At 33.2% G+C, this 18,681-nt stretch overlaps 2 protein-coding genes across 2 annotated transcripts; both read left to right on the top strand.

The window, feature by feature from the left end:
* The first annotated feature begins 7,165 nt into the window (after window positions 1–7,165).
* SWA1 (transducin family protein / WD-40 repeat family protein) lies at window positions 7,166–9,406 on the top strand. Its single transcript, XM_088813692.1, has 2 exons — window positions 7,166–8,871; window positions 9,093–9,406. The coding sequence occupies exon 1, from the start codon at window positions 7,232–7,234 to the stop codon at window positions 8,834–8,836; it is 1,605 nt and encodes a 534-aa protein (XP_088669818.1). The 5' UTR covers window positions 7,166–7,231; the 3' UTR covers window positions 8,837–8,871; window positions 9,093–9,406.
* A 6,433-nt stretch (window positions 9,407–15,839) lies between these two features.
* Window positions 15,840–18,311, top strand: LOC105957242 (rho GTPase-activating protein 2). Its single transcript, XM_012981172.2, has 4 exons — window positions 15,840–16,332; window positions 16,965–17,085; window positions 17,170–17,520; window positions 17,672–18,311. Exons 1-4 carry the CDS (start codon window positions 15,992–15,994, stop codon window positions 18,098–18,100), a joined length of 1,242 nt encoding a protein of 413 aa, XP_012836626.2. The 5' UTR covers window positions 15,840–15,991; the 3' UTR covers window positions 18,101–18,311.
* The last annotated feature ends 370 nt before the right edge of the window (window positions 18,312–18,681 follow it).

Raw genomic sequence — 18,681 nt, 5'->3', positions numbered from 1 at the left:
GTGCCACCCAACATCTCCCATTCACTCCCTTTTTTTTCTTTTAGTGTAGTAGATCTGAATTTTTGATGATATGAGGCGGAGAACAACAGATCTGTAACCAGCGACGGCTATTCCGAAAGAGCTTTGCGTGGCGGCTTTGCAGTACCCGACTCGCCTAAGGCCGGTGGGAAGGGGAGATTGCATCACCCTTTGTGCACGGGGTGGTTGGGGGCAGCAGGGAAGGGTTGGCGATGTGTTTCAACGATGTTGGTTTGCTTGTTGCACGTTTTCAGGGGCGACAAGGGCTGGGTGAATCCATGGTAGGTGAGTGTTTAATTGCTTACGAGGTGAGGACGGCTCAATGGTGGTTGGTCTTCGTGTGCTGGCGGCTCTCGGGTTCAAAAGAGTGATATTAGAATTTTCAGAATGACTACAGTAGTTTACGGTTCTGACGGCGTTGTGAATCGGAGGGTCGGCGCGGTTCAAGAGTGCGGATCTAGGGTTTCAGAGTGACTATAGTTGCCTATGGATTACTACAAGTGACTATGGATTACTATATATATATATATATATATATATATATATATATATATATATATATATATATATATATATATATATATATTCAGACTTGTCTATGGATTACTACACGTAACTATGGGTTACTATAGTTGTCTACGTGTTCCTGCTATAGTGACAATGGGTAGTATGCTGTGAAATTGGATATATGATTTGGATGACTATAAATAACTATGAATGACTATATTGTGATTCATATTCTGCATTTATCGATAAAAAATAAATAAATAATAGTTGAAAATGTATAAAGCAAATTAAAAAGATATGCAATATTAATTTTCAAATCAGACAAAGAAAAAATACGAAAAAGAAAAAAAAATGAGAAACACTTTCTACGTAAAAAAAATTTATAACAAAAATGTTAGATGCAAAAATGAAAAGGTTAAATTCAGAATAGAAACCGATAAAAGCAGTTTAAATACTTGGTGCAAATTTCATTTTTTTATATATGGAGGACATTTTTGGAATGAAATTTGTAAATGATGTAAATCAAATGTTTAGTTGGACTTGTCATTTAATTCTAATAAGCTTTATCACTAGAAACCTATATCTTAAGGGTGTGAATTTGTGACGGACGCTCCGTTAATAGGTGAGAGACAAACTCCACTTAAATTGCTATACGTGTCCACATTTAGCATAAAATGGAGTAGCCAGTAGCCACAGCCCACTAGCCCATTTGTAACCATGACCCCAATTTACAATAGAATAGTTAAATTGTCGGTTGAAAATAAGTTTAATTTGGTTATTTTAATAATTATATTATTTTTTTTACTTCAATTTGTGCCTTTTCTATTGTCATTTATTTTCAAATCCTGTTTGTCCATTATTTTTAGTAACACTTCAAATAATTTTATTTAAGTAACAAAATAATTCAAAAAAAAAAGTAGTTGAATATAGCCATGTACATGTGTTCGTCAAACTATGGAGCTCGCTAATCTCTACTTAGCCGAGCATCCTTTTTCAATTTTATCTCATAAACAAAAGGGCAAAACATACATTTCAATATAAAATTGTTTTAGCAATTTATTTTTCCTTACTTAAACTATTTGTAATTTATATTTTTGAACCACTATGTCCCGGACTTGCTCGATGATCTTCGCCCATTTCAAGTATGCTAAGTCAACCTCATTCGAAAGTGCACAAGAGTGTGCGCAAGTTTTTATAAAAGAGCATAATTGTTGGAGAAAGCTAAGAAATGCTCTCAAGCTTTAGACTCTTCAATTAATGAATTGTGGGATGAATATAAATGAATGAGCATACCCCTATTTATAAAACTTCACCTCCTCAATAGCTGGTGGTGGTCATCTTGATCTAAAGGCTACGATTAACTCCTATGATCTCCTAGCACGTACATACAAAGGGAGATCAATGATCTATACATTAATAGGAGGATTCTAGAAGATCTTCTAGAATCATCTACTCTTGTGATTAATTGGACTTCCTTGATCTTGAGCTGGCTTGATGGGTCGACTATACCCCTTGGTTCTAAGGTAAAATGGACAGCCCGTGACAGTTAAATTGAGGGGTAACTATTAATCTGCTAACAAGGGTGAATTTTCTAATTTAAACATGTAATTTTCCTTATATTATATCATAATGATCAATTAAATGTTATTAAATAGAAAATGTTAACATGGTATATAAAGTATAAACTAAGAATTTATTTTAGAAAAACACTATTCAATAAATTTAATAATATAATTAATTTACTTAATCTTTATAATTTAAAATATTTTCTTGAAATACTACCAAGTACCAACATACTTTTAAAATTTATTTTTATTTACAAATATCGTATTAATAAAAGGGGGTTTTGTGCATAAGTGACCAACCATCTTTATTATTCTAGGTTTATGGGCTATATCTCTTCGCCAATAAGTTCACCTTTAATATTTATTATAAAAAAATAAAAAAATAAATGTATATGACAAAATTATCCCAACCATTTACACTCAATTCTTAATTGTAACCCAAATTTAATCAATTTTGACCACAAAAATTCCATTTTGACTTTTTTTTTTTTAACTTTTGTTTTTCAAAATATATTTTTTTGCCGCCGATTTCCGGCGGTCAACGCCAATCTCCGGCATTGACTTTTTGATTCTTTTTTTTTTCTCATAAAATTTTTATTATTTTTTTACGCCGCTAAACGTTGATTGTAATTGTACTGTCATTAACACTAATTATACTGTCACTGACAGTACATTAATGTAATTGTACTGTCGTTGACAGTACATTTATGTAATTGTATTGTCGTAGATAGTACAATTAGAGTCAACGACAATATTATTATTTGTTTGGGTTCTTTTGTTTTGTTTGAGTTGTTGGCGAAGTAACGTAATAATATAACTAACTGTCTACTATTGTAATATTACTGTAAACACAATAATATTATTGTAGTTGACAGTAATATTATTGTTGTTACAGTAATATTACTGTCAATCACAACAATATTAATTCTTTTGGCTTTTTATTATGTTTACATTTGTTGAACGGTCAACATATTAAAATTTCTCTATTACAAAATAATAATGACTTGTTGTATTAATATTACTGTGCTAGAGATTAATATAGCATAGTTAATATTACTGTCAACCACAAAAATATTGTTGTTTAAACGCGAGAGGGTGGGGCAAAAAGATGTTAAAGAAGCAACGGACGAAATTGTCCATAAAATTGTGTTTTAGGTTAAAATTGAATAATATGTGAAATTTGGGCTAAATTGAGGTTAGATTAAATTAAAGGATAAAATTTGAGCATATTAAAATGTGAGAGGCTATTTTAGTCTTTTACAAACCTCTGGACCATGTGTGGACTTTTTTCTCTGGACCCCTTTATGAATAAATACTCATTGATGGACTTATTTGTAAAGTGCCGTTAATAAAATGGGATTATTTTGTAGACCCCCTCATTTCCAAATTATATTGAACTAACTACCAAGTGGATTACACTCTAGGGGAAACCCCCCTCATTTCGAAAATATTTTGACATACCCCCCTGGGCCACCCTGAAGTCCCTATAATACCCTTTTAAAATCAGTTTTAAACCCTAGCCACTACAATGGTCTCTCTTTTCCTCTCTCAGATTCAAAATCCCGTCTCCACAATCCTCCCACCGGCGAAATTGCTTCCCGAAGTCATAACTCACTCTCCGGTGGTCGGAATTCGATGGTTTAACTACCGTTGAATTCCTCTCGTTCAGCTCTTCGTTTTGGTGGTGATTTCATTCAGTTTGGAGCGCTGATCTGTTTCTGCAATTTTTTTTCATTCGACGACGGTGGTCTTGCCGGAGGTGTATTTTATGTTCCACCAGTTTAAATTTGACGGGCTACCCACCGTTGGATTCCTCTCGTCGAGATCTATATTTTGATGGTAATTTTGTTTATTTTTATGTTTTCAGATTTATTTCTATATTTTTTTGCATTTGTGGCCGCACGGAACAGTGGGTGGTTATTAGTAGCGACTAGGGTTTTGGTAGGAGACGAGGGGGTGAGGAGTCACTGTCTGTTTGATTTAAAATCTGTAGCATTTCCCAACAATAACCTCTCTCTCTATCTCTCGATCTCTTAGTCTCTGTTGATTTTTGAACGTTTTGATGTTTCTTCAAATTTTGTTCATTTGCACTAAAGTATTTTTTTTTGTTTTGATTTTGCAATTGCAGCGTAATGGAGCCATTGATCCTCTCCTTGAAGGTGTAAAAAAATTTGGTTGAAGTTATATATGCTTCAAAGATACAGTTTTTTGCAGACTGTATACAATTACTATACATTACTATACATATAGTAACATGTAGTTACATATGCATATATTTGTGTATTTTCGATTTGTATTTTATTGGTTCTTAGGTGATTTATAATAAAAATATTGACATCTGTAAATTTTTGTTGATGTTTATGAATTTCTTTTGTATAAGCCAACATTCGTGTATGTATACAATTGATCGACTAAAAATATGGGGTAAAAAAACGAACATAACTATGAATTACTATAGATACTATAGTTACATGTAGTTATATATATATATATATATACATAAATTTAACAAACAGGTTTATTATTAAAAAAAATAATAAATAAATCAGTGAAAATGATATATACAGGACCATAAATGTTGAATGCAGTTTGGGCGAAAATTGCATATAAGGGTAATATAGTAATTTCGCTTTTTCAGGGGGTATGTCAAAGGATGATTTGGGCTTGGGTTTATCCCTAGTTTATTTAGTGGCCAGGGGTATGTAAAATAACCCCATAAATTTAACAAACATGTTTATTATTAAAAAAAATAATAATAATAAATAAATCAGCGAAAATGATATGCAGGACCAGAAATGTTGAATGCAGTTTGGCCGAAAATTATATATAAGGGTAGTAGAGTACTTTCGCTTCTTCAGGGGTATGTCAAATGATGATTTGGGCTTGGGTTTATCCCTAATTTATTTGGTGGCTAGGGGGCATGTAAAATAACCCCTAATAAAATACGCTAGAAAAATAGATACGATAAAACATTTATAATTACAAATTGATGAATTATGTTTTTTCTTTTCATAATTTTTTAAACAATAAATAGCTTATTTAATAAATTTTAAAAGATAAAATTTTAATAAATGTTTGTGTTTGTGGGCGGTTGGATAGGGGTGGTTGTGGCGGCAGATTTGCAGAAGGTGGTGTTGCGGCGTTTGGAGTGTCGGACGAAGGACATGTCTTGAAGTGAGAAAAAAATCCCCTATTTGTTGAAGGTGAACGAAGTGGAGGCACTGGCGGCAGAGCAGAAGTGGCTGAGGGATAGAAATGGTGGAGGAAGAACTCTGAATTTTGGTGGTGGTGGGGGGAATGACTTCTCTTTTTTTTTTTTTTTTTAATATTAATATATGTAATAATATTTTGTGTATTTTATTTGTTTCAAATAGAAATAAAAATTAAGATTTTATTAAATATAATGAAAAAATTTCCAACGTGTAATATTAGATTTGGGTATTTTGGTCTTTTCACAACTGGTCAAGGGGAAAAAGGTAAATGGGTCGAATGTGCATTCTAAAAATAAGCAGGGGATATTTACTAATTTTTTTATGACATGAGGGAATCGTGCAGTTGCGAATTTCACAGGGGTAGTAAATGCAATTCACTTTTCAAAGGCACTTTCCCCCTAAGCTCGTGTTCGTGTTGTGCACTCGCGGCTTGTGCGGCTAGTGAAGGAAATTTTATTGTAAAAAAACCAGTGTTCTAAAAATTGAATAAGGCGATTCCAAACATTTACGATTTTAGTGTAAATTTTAAAAATCGGGTTTTTGCCTGTGAGGCGGTCTGATGCGGGTCAAACTTCGATGGTAAAAATCGATCAAAAAAGACGATTTATTAATGGTGTTTCGAAATTGAAGGTACTAAAAAGATATGAATAATGTTTTCTAAAAATGATGAAATAAAAGATTATGAGGTTCAGGGCAATGCCCCCGAGATATTGTTTAAAGTGCATGAATATAAAATAATTAAAAATATGAAAAAAAAAAATCAAAATTAACAATATGATTTACTGGTTCGCACGTATATAATTTTTATAGGAAATAGACTTCATAAATATTTATAAACTTGAATATACTAATGAATAATATTTATGGGTCTCAAGGTTAAGAAAATTGCATAAAGATCTATTGATCATTTAGTTTAAATTATTTTTGAATTGATGTTCCAAAATATTATATATAATAAATTTTTAAAAATAAGCTAAGTACGATATATAAAGTGTATATAAAATAACTTGGGGCCCCAAATTTTTGAAAAAAAATTCCGGACCCTAGGCGACCGCCTACTTTGCCTCCCCTCAGAATCGGTCCTGGCTGTGGCGAAGGTTGGGCATATCGCAGAAGAAGATGATGATTTTTTTAAATCGGGAAGAGGCGGTGGCTGCGGTGGGGTTGATGGGAAGAAGATAGATGCCTGATTCATCTACTTATTTCCCTTTTTTTTTTTTAAATTAATTTATTTATATTTACTATATATTTTTCACATTGTTTTTTTTTTTTTTTTTTTTGAGAATGTATATTTTTCACATTGTTATTTTAAAACTAAAATAGAAAAACTGTAAAGTATAAATGAGAAAATTATAAAACAAATATTGAAAACGTCAAATGTTACAATTATATATTAAAATATTTTTATATATTTTTCATTTTTAATAATTGCAAAATAAAGGATACATAATATTAATAAAATTTAAAACAAATGTTTTATACATTTTTCGCATTTAATCAAATTAGTTGTATATTATCAAAAAATCCAAAATAAAGAAATACATAATATTTATAAATTAAATATAAATTTATTAATTGCTAAAACCCTATAGTTGTATTAAAAATATAACATAAGTATTAAATAATAGTTAAAAACCTATATATGTTTCTAATTCCAAAAAAACCAGGGTATTCCTGTCTTTTCAGAAGTGGTCAACGGGTAAACTGGAAAGTGGGTCGACTGCGTTATTTAATTTTTTTTATAGGGGGTTCCAATGATATTTATAACACAGGGACTTTTCCTGCAATTGTAAATTTCACAGGGGTACTTTTTGCAAACAAACTCTTAAAAAGACTGTAATATATTACGGTCAAATTCCCTGTCTTCGAAAAACCTCCAAAACCCTAAAACATAAATAAACTCTAACCTAGCTTTTCTCTCCTTCAACAATGGCGGAATCATTTCCTGTAAAACCAAAACTAAAACCCACCGCCAGCAAGAACACTCTTACCCCTGAATCTAAGTACTGGAAATCTTTCAAAGTTCCTAAAGAAATCGATGCCCTATCAAAATCTTCCGTTATCCCGATAACTTCACTCTCCTTTTCTCCGGTTGCCCCTCACGATTTGGCCGCCACCCAGTCCACCAACGTTTTTAGGTTTCCGGGTAAAACCCTAATTCCCAAATCCAAAATCGCCTCCTTCCCCGACACCGCCGCCTCCGCCTCCTTCCGATGCGACGGCCAGCTTCTAGCCGCCGGAGATTTGAGAGGCGGCGTTCACGTGTTCGAAGCGAAGCCCACCAGCCTCAGCAAATTAAAGGATCTCCGTCGCTTGAAGGGCCACGCTGCCGCCGCCCGCCTCGTCCGTTACCCACGCGCTTCAGACAAGTTCCACCTCTTCTCCGGCGGGGATGACTCTGTTGTCAAGTACTGGGACATCGCAGAGGAGAAATGCCTCTTCAGTCTTTTCGGGCACAAGGATTACGTCAGATGCGGCGATGCTTCTCCGGTAAGCGACGAGATGTTCGTTTCCGGTTCTTACGATCACAAGATTAAGCTTTGGGATGTCAGAGTGTCCAGTGTGGGTTCGGTTATGGAACTCAACCACGAGAAACCCGTGGAGAGTGTGATCTACTTGCCCTCCGGTGGGTTGATTGCAACCGCAGGTGGCAATTTCGTAAAAATATGGGATGTGATCGGAGGCGGGAGGCTGTTGTATTCAATGGAGAGCCATAACAAGACAGTGACATCACTTTGTATGGGCAAGGTTGTTAGAGGAAACGGAGACGATGCCGAGCAGAACAGGATACTTAGTGTTTCTTTGGATGGGTACATGAAAGTTTTCGACTATTCGAAGTTCAAGATTACTCATTCAATGAAGTTCCCCGAGCCACTTATGTCGGTGGCATTTTCACCCGATTGTTCGACACGAGTTATAGGTACCGCGAAAGGGACTATGTACATCGCGAGAAGGAAATCGAAGGTGGAAACTGAAAAAAATTCGTTGGGAGATCAATTTGGGTTCGGGGCTGTGGTGGACGAGCCTCAGAGGAAGGTTCTAAGGCCGTCGCATTTTAGGTACTTCCATCGCGGGCAAAATCAGAAGCCGTTGGAAGGCGATTACTTGATAAAGAGGCAGAAGAAAGTGAAGTTGGCTGTTTACGACAAGCTGTTGAATAAGTTCAGGCACAAGGAGGCATTGGTTGCCGCTTTGAATGGGAAGAATCCGTCGAATGTTGTGGCAGTTATGGAGGAGCTGGTTGCGAGAAAGAAGTTGCTAAAATGTGTGAGCAATTTGGATGGAGTGGAGTTGGGTTTGTTGATGGGGTTCTTGCAGAAGTGTTCGACGATGCCGAGGTATGCAGGGCTACTTACGAAGTTGGCGAAGAAGGTTGTGGAAATGCGGGCGGATGATATAAGGTCTTCGGTTGAACAGAGGAATCATATTAGGAATCTGAAGAGAGATGTCGAGGAGGAGCTTAGAGTGCAACAGTCTTTGCTGGAAGTACAGGGGATAATATCTCCAATGCTGAGGATTGCTGGCAAAAGATGAAGATGAAGATATTCCAGTTCTGTGTTACTTATCTGGTACTGCTTTAATTTTGATCAACTGTGATTTTGTTGGAATAGTTTGGTTGTTAGTTTTTTTTAATTTATGTTGTGTTTTTACTTGTTGATGCAATTTTTGCCTGGTGGAATTTAGTTGAAGTTTGCTCATTTTTGGTCGTGTTTAGACGATACTCGGATAATCAAAAAACATGTGGTCAATTTAAAATTCATAATTTTAAGATATGCGTATTCAATATTAGGGTGGGAAGAAAGGGCAAAAGTCCTATGTGGTCAAGTATAAGAGTAAGGTTGCAACTGCATAGGATGATAATGGGAATGTTGAAGTTGTTGATTCCCTGCAATTAGAAAGCACTTTGCGGCCGAGGATATATTTGTACCTCATCAAGATTATCTTGTTTTGTTTGTTGACTTCAAGTTGTTAGTTTCATTCTTCTCTGTTTTTTTTTTTTGGTTGCGAATTTTGTAATACATTTAATAATTGGTTTTTATTTAGTACTTATGATGTGATTCATGTGGATTTGACTGGAATGAGTATAAAAGTATCTGTTTTTAATTGCCGCGACCTAAAAATTTGTAGTAATTTGATTATGTGAAAATTTGACTGTGACTTATTTGCTTGCCTCATATTTGTGCCCTTGTATGTATGTATGTATGTATGTTTTGCGCGAAATTGAGGTGTTTGTATTCTGTCTTTCACAACATTTGTTAGTGTACTTGATACTTCTAGTTGAGGTGTTTCTGATTATTTCCTACTTACTTGAGGAAAGCGAGACGACAACGGTTAGTGTCTCAGTTCTCTCCAGTGAAGTTGTTTGGCATAGTAATTGGATTCATTCTTGAAATTGTTGTTTGGGTTTCTTCTTGTAGACATTTTTGTTTTCATTTGGTCCAAGCTATGGCGTGACAACTTGCCTCTTTTTTTTTTCCGGTTTCTATCCAATTAACCGATTTGTGTCCGATGTGATTTTGTTATCCATACATAAATATGTTTCTTCCCAAAAAAATTTACCTCATTTAACATTGAAGAACACTGAACTATAAGTGAAGAAAGATTTTTGTGGAGTCCTTGCGTAGGGCGATATTGTACTGCTTAACTTTTTTCGGTTTCCATTGTCTTTTTGAAGGTTGATTTTATTTTATGGTTGTGAATATTATGCCATAAGATAGATGTACTCGTATGAATTGTCTTCTCTTTTAAATATTATGTTCAAAGGCTGCTTATTTGGTTTCTAATTCATCTTCTTCCAATCAAAGAAACTGATTCAGTTGGTCCCAATGTAGATACAAAATATTGAGTACCCACTTTGCCCACCTTTCTCGACAATCTGGTTGATAACAAAAAGAAGTGAAATCACACCAAAACATGGGCCGGTTCTAACTATAGGTGAGATAGATGGTTGCCTTGGCCCCCTGATTTTTTGAAAAATTAGGGACCCCAAATAATGTTATGTACTCTCTATATATTCTAGTCATAGTCATAGAATTAATTATTAAATGATATTTAAAATATATAAATAGTTCAACAATTTGAATAACTATAACTATATTATTTTACATAGTTTAAGTATTTGTTGGAAATGGCTTAGATCAATTATAATTAGTTAGATATTGAATTCTTCAATCAATTTTTTTTTTCTTTTTTTCTATTTCAAGAGTTTAAACTTTTTTTCCAGCAATCTTTTCATTTTTAATAATCTACATTGTCTATCTCTAACTTCAAAGAGTTTTGGCAATTTGAAATACGCTATATTTTAGTTTATTATATTTTTAGACAAATGTTACATATATTTATTTATTGAATAATATTTCTATGATTATTTTCAAAATGATCATATTTTAGTCATATTTTCTACGATTATATTTTTGTCATATTTTCTTTAAACTTCTTAACTGCTAATCAAAAAATTCTTCTCTAGTCGTGCTCGATAGAATGAATATGTACATTATACAATTCGCCTACGGCCCCCTATTTCTCAAGAACGATACTGAAAAGAACAGAGGCTCACCATATAAATGTGAACTTCCTCTTTGCTTTAGTACTTGTTACATTTTTTATTTTATTTTTGAGTAATTCAAGTCATTACAAGGGGAAGTAGGGGAGGGGGACTCGAACCCTAGACCTTTTACCCTATTGGTAAGGCTATGTACCAACTCTCCTAGTGATGGTTGGTAGTACTTGTTACATTTAAAACCAGAAAACGATGGCAACGGTAGCATTTTGGTGGCCTTGAAACCCAAAACACACACCTCAATCGTAAGGATAGTTTCAATTCAATCATGTTAAAAGAATTAATGTGTGACGAAAATCAAATCAAGAAAACCATACTAATTTAAAAAAAAATGCAATTAACGATTTTGAACCTCTTCATCCCCTAATACCTATCATTATCTTAACTTTTTTTTGAGCTCTAAAAAAAAAAAAAAAAAAAAAAAAAAAAAGTTAAGATATAAAAGAGAAAAACAAAATTATTAAAATTTTGATATGCTGAGTATACATATATTAAATAGTTACGAACACATCACACCATAAAAAGTCAGTAAATAGATTGATAAATAATATTGAAAACGTGGTCAATATAACTAACAATAATTTTCACGATTGAGCAATCAAACTTGAGGTGTCATAGCTTGTCGATTCCAACATGTCATCTTGAGATCTCATGCTCAATTATTTCTCAACATCATCAAGATTGGCATATGGGGAAGTCGTAACAAAGTGTACATAATGATGTAGTAGATTTGAGAAAAGTTGGAAAGACCATCTATACATAATAAATCAGTTTTAGCAAAATTCATATTTTTAAAAAGAAATAAATAATAAAATTATATATGAATAGAGAAATAAAAGGGTCCTCAAGTAGCTATACTAATTAATGGAATACAATCAAGAATTGTTGGTTTCTACGCCCAACCAAGACGAATCATCACTGCGCTATTTTTCCATTAAATCACAAAATAACTTTTAAATGTGAATGATTTTCTAGAAACATGTTATATGGTGGATGTGGGAAGTTATTCATGGGGAATTATTGGAAGTGAGGAGTTATTAGGAAAATTATAGATAGATTAATATAATCAAAATAGGAAATGACGAAATTGTCTATTCCTATTGTTGTATCAGCACAAAATATTCTAAGGTCTCGTTTGGTTGTCAATATAAGATTAATTAAGATAAGATTAAACAGTCTGATGAGAAACCATTTATCTTATCAGATTTTGGGACGTCCGACCAAAAAAAACTCTTTAAAATGCAAGATAAACCATGATAACATCATATTTGCGAATCGACCCAAAAAGTTATTGACAATATCAAAAATGAAATAAGCTCCAATTATTTAATTAATAATGGTTAATCTCCCTCAAGCAAACAAGACCTAAAGACCGATAATAAATCATAGCATAAAGTGTGTCAGTGTGTCATGTAAATTCTCAAGTGAAATATCGCTAGTAGAAAGGTGATTATGTGTTTATAACTGAGAAATATGTACATTTTGTTTTTTGGAAAATCGATGTGGGGAATGCTTCATCTATTGAATCTGGTAGCTTTAGTTGGACCATAACCATTGGCCTAATGTGGAAAAAATAATATTTATTTATACACATAGTAATTTGAGATATTGTGGGCATTTTATTTAGAGAGTGCAGTCCATCCGATGGATTTTGGGGACAACAATCACATTTTCACACTTTATTTCGTAAGTTTTAAAAAGATATATTGAAGGGGGGCCCACTCTTCATCCGGATTCATGGAGAATGCTAAAACATAGTCCCCTTGTTGGAGACCAAGTTTTACTGTTTTAGGGCTCAATGTTGATTCCTTCCACTATCCCAAGGGGAACTACAATTGTCTAATTTACCCCTCAATTTTTATTCGAAATTGTATATGTATTATTCCAATCATATCCACCCCTTACTTTCCCATATCTAATAATAGAACTTAATTTTTTTTAGCTAAAAAAAAGGGAACAAATAGGTATTTATCCATTTCAAAATGACTGACTTGAGATTGGAAATACTAATGTCATGAATCATGTGCAAACTCATCTTAATTAAATATCGGTTATGTTATATGCATGGTAGTTAATCTCGCGATATACCGCGATATATATCACGATACGGTACGGTTCCAATCAAAACGATACAACTCGGGTTATGTATCGCTTATTGATAAATACCGTCAAATATCGCGAGATATCGTATCGTATCGCCGTATCACGATACGATACGATATTTACGATATTAGTCGACAATTAAAAAAAAAATTAAAAATTAAAAAACAGGAAGAAATGCAATCAACTGCTCTGAAAAACGGTTTTGAATAAATTTTTTCAATATCCCAATCCTATTTCACACTTTTCTCTTCAAATTTCTTCACCAATCTTCATAATATCGCAACCCTACTTCAATATATATATGGATAGTTAAGGCCTTTTTAAGGCCTTTTTACTGAGTTTTGCGATTGATGATGATGAATCGTTTAAAATTGGTAGATGAGGATGACTTAAGTGACATTGATCTTCAAAATTATGAGAGATCGAATATTTTAGAAATTAGTTATTTGAATTTGTACTTGGGCCCATTTGGCGAAGCTTCTTTTGAACAACTGATAAGATGTTTTAAGAGTTGATAAGTTGTTACATCTTACTTTTGAAAATATTTTTTTTCAAGTGTTTGGATAGTGATCTTACAAATTATTTTTACTCATTATAAGATCTTAGATAAATAGGCGGGGTAAATATACTTAAAAAAAAATTATTTGCTCTCCTCCAGCAGCTTATAATATTTTGAATTTTTAAGATCTTTAAAAAAAATTACCTAATACACTAGAATCGCTTATAACCTCTTAAACATTATATAAGTTATTGTTAACATCTTATAAGCCTAGCCAAACACCCTTTTAGATGATGTTATTTTATAAATAATTATGATTTATGTCATATTTTATAATATGATGTTGAAACTTGAGTTTATATTTATTTCGAAATAAATAGTTGTATTAAATTTTACATGTTTATAATATTTTTATAATATAGATATATATTTTTTACTATTTAAATAGTTGGTTAAATATCTTACGATACGATACGATAACGATACGGTACGAGATGTGGAGCAAAACGATACGAGATATTTTTACGATCCGATAACCATGGTTATATGTTGAATTTGGATGAGAGATACGAGTTTGAGGTTGAATTTGCAACAAGAATTTCTAATTATATATGATGCTGATGAAAATCTGACTTACTAATTTAAGATTTTTTTGGAACCCAAGTGGATAGGGAATGCCGAAATTCAATGTCATGTGTTCCAGACTATAGGAGAAGGGTGACTAGTAAGGGTGAGCAACAAACCGAAAAATTCTGCCGTTTCAAATCACCGAATAGCAAATTGTATGTACGGTTTTTTATTTTTAAAATAAAATACTGAATTATTATGTTCGGTATGGTGGAAAGGGTAAATCATCGAACCGAACTGAAACTATAAAATGACTTCATTTTATGTAATATATGTATTATTTTACCCTAATTTTTACTTTCTATCTTTCAATTACTTGTTTCATTCTAAACATTTGTTCATAAATTGAGACATTATATTTATTTATTTAGTAACTAAAATTTTACTTGAGTTCATGGTTTTAATAATGTGGTTTATGAATGTATGAAAAAAAATGAAGCATAATACATCATCTAAATTACGTTAAGTTCTATGTGTTCAAAAATTTTATATTTGAACTTTATTAGTTAGTTGTGAAAGTATTTGTAATTGAATTCTTTTGTTTGTATAACTTGAATATGTAGTTATCCTTGAACCCGAAAAAAATGAAATCGAACCGAAAAAACCCGAAACTGAACCGAAACCGAAAGAACCGAACATATGAAAAACCGACATATATAGTTTTTTATTTAGAAAAACCGATATATTTAGTTCATATTGGGTTTTAGCCAAAAACTGAACCGAACCGAGTGATGCACACCCCTAGTGACTAGTTGTTTTCTTAGACAATTGCGATCCAATAACATCAAAGTTAGAGTCGCGAATCAAACTAGAGCAGAAAAAAATGTAGAAAACCAAAATAACAGCACGTGCATAATTTGAATGATGAATGAACTCTCTATTTCTAGTTGATAATTATACGCTATTTTTTAATGGACCATTTGATGGCTCATCAAACTTAAGAGTTTCCTTTAAAAACAAAAAAGAAAAGAATAGTTAGGCCACAACATCTAGGGGTCGGTTTGGTAGGGCAACCGTATCAAAACCCCTTGAATCACTATCATTATCGAAATTTCTGTATTATGAAATTCATTACCATTGTCCTACTAAAAACAAAAACTTTGGTATACCAAATTTTGGTATATCAAAAGTTCAGTACGGTAGGGTATGATATCTACTATTTAAGTCTAAATTGAATATTATTTTTTCAAAGCAATTAAGGTATATATATAGATGTTTAAAATTTACAAAATTACTATTTAAAATATAAGAATTCTTAATATATGTTCTTAATTACATAATATAAAATATTTCTTAAATAAAATTATAATATAAAAACTTTTAACATCAATTAATGAATGCAATTTAAAATATTTTTGACATACCTACGGAGTATAATAAATTTTAGACAAAATGAGTTTTTTAGTCTTGTAAATTTGCTAGTTGGGAATTTTAGTCCGCCATATTTCAAAATCAGAATTTTAGTCCCAGTTATAAAAGTTAAAGAAAATAAATCCGAAAAATCTGGTGACCAACTAACTAATAACCACTTGGACAGAAATAGCTCAACAGCTGAGTGGGGCAGTGGCAAAATAGAAATATGACCCCACTGACAATACCCATATGGTCAAACCAATGAAAACATATGGGCCATTGCCAAATCAAAATGGGATAAACAATTTAATATTTTTGAAATTAGTGGCCGTTTGAATGAATACACACACAAGTATTATTTTAGTATATATAATATAATATTATATATATAGGATGAATTCAAGCTTCAACTGCACCAGTATTGAATGCAACACAGAAAGAGTAAAAAAGAAATTTTAATTTTCTTCCGTTTAAAGTCTCTCCCACTCACTCAAAAGTTGATCTAGAGAGAGAAACGCACTAAGAGTTTTCTAGAGAGAGAGTAGTGATGAGTGGCATGTTTATGGTGACAAAGGGTGGTGGGTGTGCAGGGAAGAATAAGAAGAAGAATAAGAATAAGAAGAATAAGTCAAAATGTTGTGATGATGATGAGGAACAAAAGCAGATATCTTCTTTGGTGGAAGTATGTGTATCTGCATTCAGAAAATCAACATGCCGTCAAGATCAAGTGGTGATCTCCACCGTCAATCTCAATCACATCGATATGGAAATCGGATGGCCCACAAATGTCCAGCACCTCACTCATGTCACCTTTGACAGATTCCATGGCTTTTTGGGTCTTCCTCTTGAGTTTCAGCTTCAGATTCCTTGCAAACCTCCCAGTGCCAGGTATATATATATATATATATGCCTTTTTTTTTTAATTTATATTTTCAGATTTTTGTAACTTTTTCCCCCATAGTTTTAATTTCTTTTTTGGGCGTTTTTGGTTTAGATCTGATGTATATATATATTGCTGCGTCAAAGTTTGTATGTGTCCTTTTACACGAGAACATTCAATTGGTTGCTAAAATAATTAAAACAAAATAAATGGTTGCTAAAATAGATGTTAATTTAAAAATATTAATTAACCTTACAAGTATTCGATTTCGTCGCAATGATTGTGCTTGTTAGTGTATTAGATGAATATGGCTTGTCAATTTGAAGATCAGAACTGCAAATACTTGATATATGCTATCTGTTACATTTAGTCAATGTAATTTTGACATTTAGATAAAGTACATTGACTACATGTAACACCCCAAGAAATGTCAAAATGTAACACTATGATATCATATCTTATTGTCAAAAGTACATTGATCGGTACACTTTCGCCTCTGAGGGATTTAAGGAGCAGATACATGTTCATTCCAACGGGAGCTTAATCGAAATTCCTGATAAATATTTCTTATGATGCATTTTTTGGTGTCGAAGTCTAATGATGCATTTCTTATAACCGAATGTCTAATGAATTTATGCAGTGTCAGTGTATGCGGCGTCTCTGCGGAATCAATGCAGTGGTCTTACGACACAAGAAGCAACAGCGTTCCAACTATTCTGTTACTAATGCAGCAAAAATTATACGCACTAGGCGGCCTAATGGTAAACATTTTTTTATTTTTTTTCTTTCTTTTCATATTTAATAACAAATAAATAAATATTGTTTCTTATGTTATATTATTGTAGACGGAAGGAATATTTCGGATAAATCCGGAGAATAGTCGAGAGGAGCATGTGCGAGACCAGCTCAACCGAGGCGTTGTGCCTGAAGATATAGATATCCATTGTTTGGCAGGTTTGATCAAAGCATGGTTTCGAGAGCTACCGTGCGGTGTGCTCGATGGTCTTTCAAAGGAACAGGTTTTGCAGTGTAATAATGAAGACGAATTTGTTGAGCTCGTTAAGCAGCTTAAACCGACTGACAGTTGTCTGCTCGAATGGGCTGTTGATCTAATGGCCGACGTCGTTGAGCAAGAAGAGCACAATAAAATGAATGCAAGAAACATTGCTATGGTTTTCGCCCCAAACATGACTCAGGTAATCGATTCATTCATTACAAGAACAATTAAGTCATGATTAATTATATGAATTATGTCTTATTTGATGTTTGGGTTAGTGCGATAACTTTTCGGGCCGGCCCGCAACTATTAAAACATGATTATTATTTCTGTTTTTTTGTTTGGGGCAGATGTTGGATCCATTGACAGCTCTGATGCACGCTGTTCAAGTGATGAACTTGTTAAAGGCACTCATCTCGAAGAAATTACGAGAACGTGAGGAATCAGCCGAAGGAGTATCCTCACCCACAGTGTCCTCTCGTTTCTCGTTTAGGCAGAAAGAATATTACGGTCAACACGACATAGATGATGATGATGCCAGCTGTGAATCGAGAGGTACTGCCTCGGATGATGAAGATGTTGAGTCGTTGAGTGAAGTCGAAGAGTGCTTCTTAAGGCAAATGGATGAGAGTGAAAATGCAAAACAAGACGGATTTCGGAGACAAATGGAGAGAATATTGTGCAGAGACAACGAGAGCCCCGTAATTTATAGTTATAATAATATCTTTGAAGATTCCGAGAGTAGAAAAATACAGTGTTCGATCGGGGAAAAGGAGTAGCCGGTTTACAAGCACTTACCGTGATGAGTACCAGATCACTAGCGCGCTGCTACATAGTTTTAATTCTGTATCTCGTAGATTGTTCGATTTGATGGCTTAAATAGTGTTTGTCTTTGATCCACCACCAAAAAATTATTATCTAACTATTCACCAACTTTAGCTTCAAATTTATTATTGTTAGCTTCAATTTAATATTGAAGGTTTGGTTCAACTATGTTGCTATTCCAAATGCAAACTTGTGTTTTACTTGTCCGGTTTTTTTCGTCCCTAATTGTTTTTGAAAATAAACACATAAAATGGTTTTCTTCCAACGGTCTGGAATTGATTATGGTGAGACACGTATTCACTAGTATTCGACCTAAAAACCACGATGAAGAAATTTTGGGCCCAGAAGTGCCCTATCTCAATGCCATAAGAGCATTGTAATATCTAGCACAATGTACTAGACCAATTTATCTCTTTTGCAGTAAATGTACTTGCTCCATATAGTTCCGATTCAACTCGAAGATACTGAAATGGTGTCAAATAATCCCTTTAATTAAAAATCACCATAACATCATCATAAGCATTATCTAGTTTCA

Source organism: Erythranthe guttata, chromosome 14 (genome assembly GCF_056151865.1).
Source record: "Erythranthe guttata isolate IM_541 chromosome 14, IM_541, whole genome shotgun sequence".
Lineage (NCBI taxonomy): Eukaryota > Viridiplantae > Streptophyta > Magnoliopsida > Lamiales > Phrymaceae > Erythranthe > Erythranthe guttata.
Note: the sequence above shows the minus strand (reverse complement) of the source record. Positions and strands in the feature narration are given on the sequence as shown.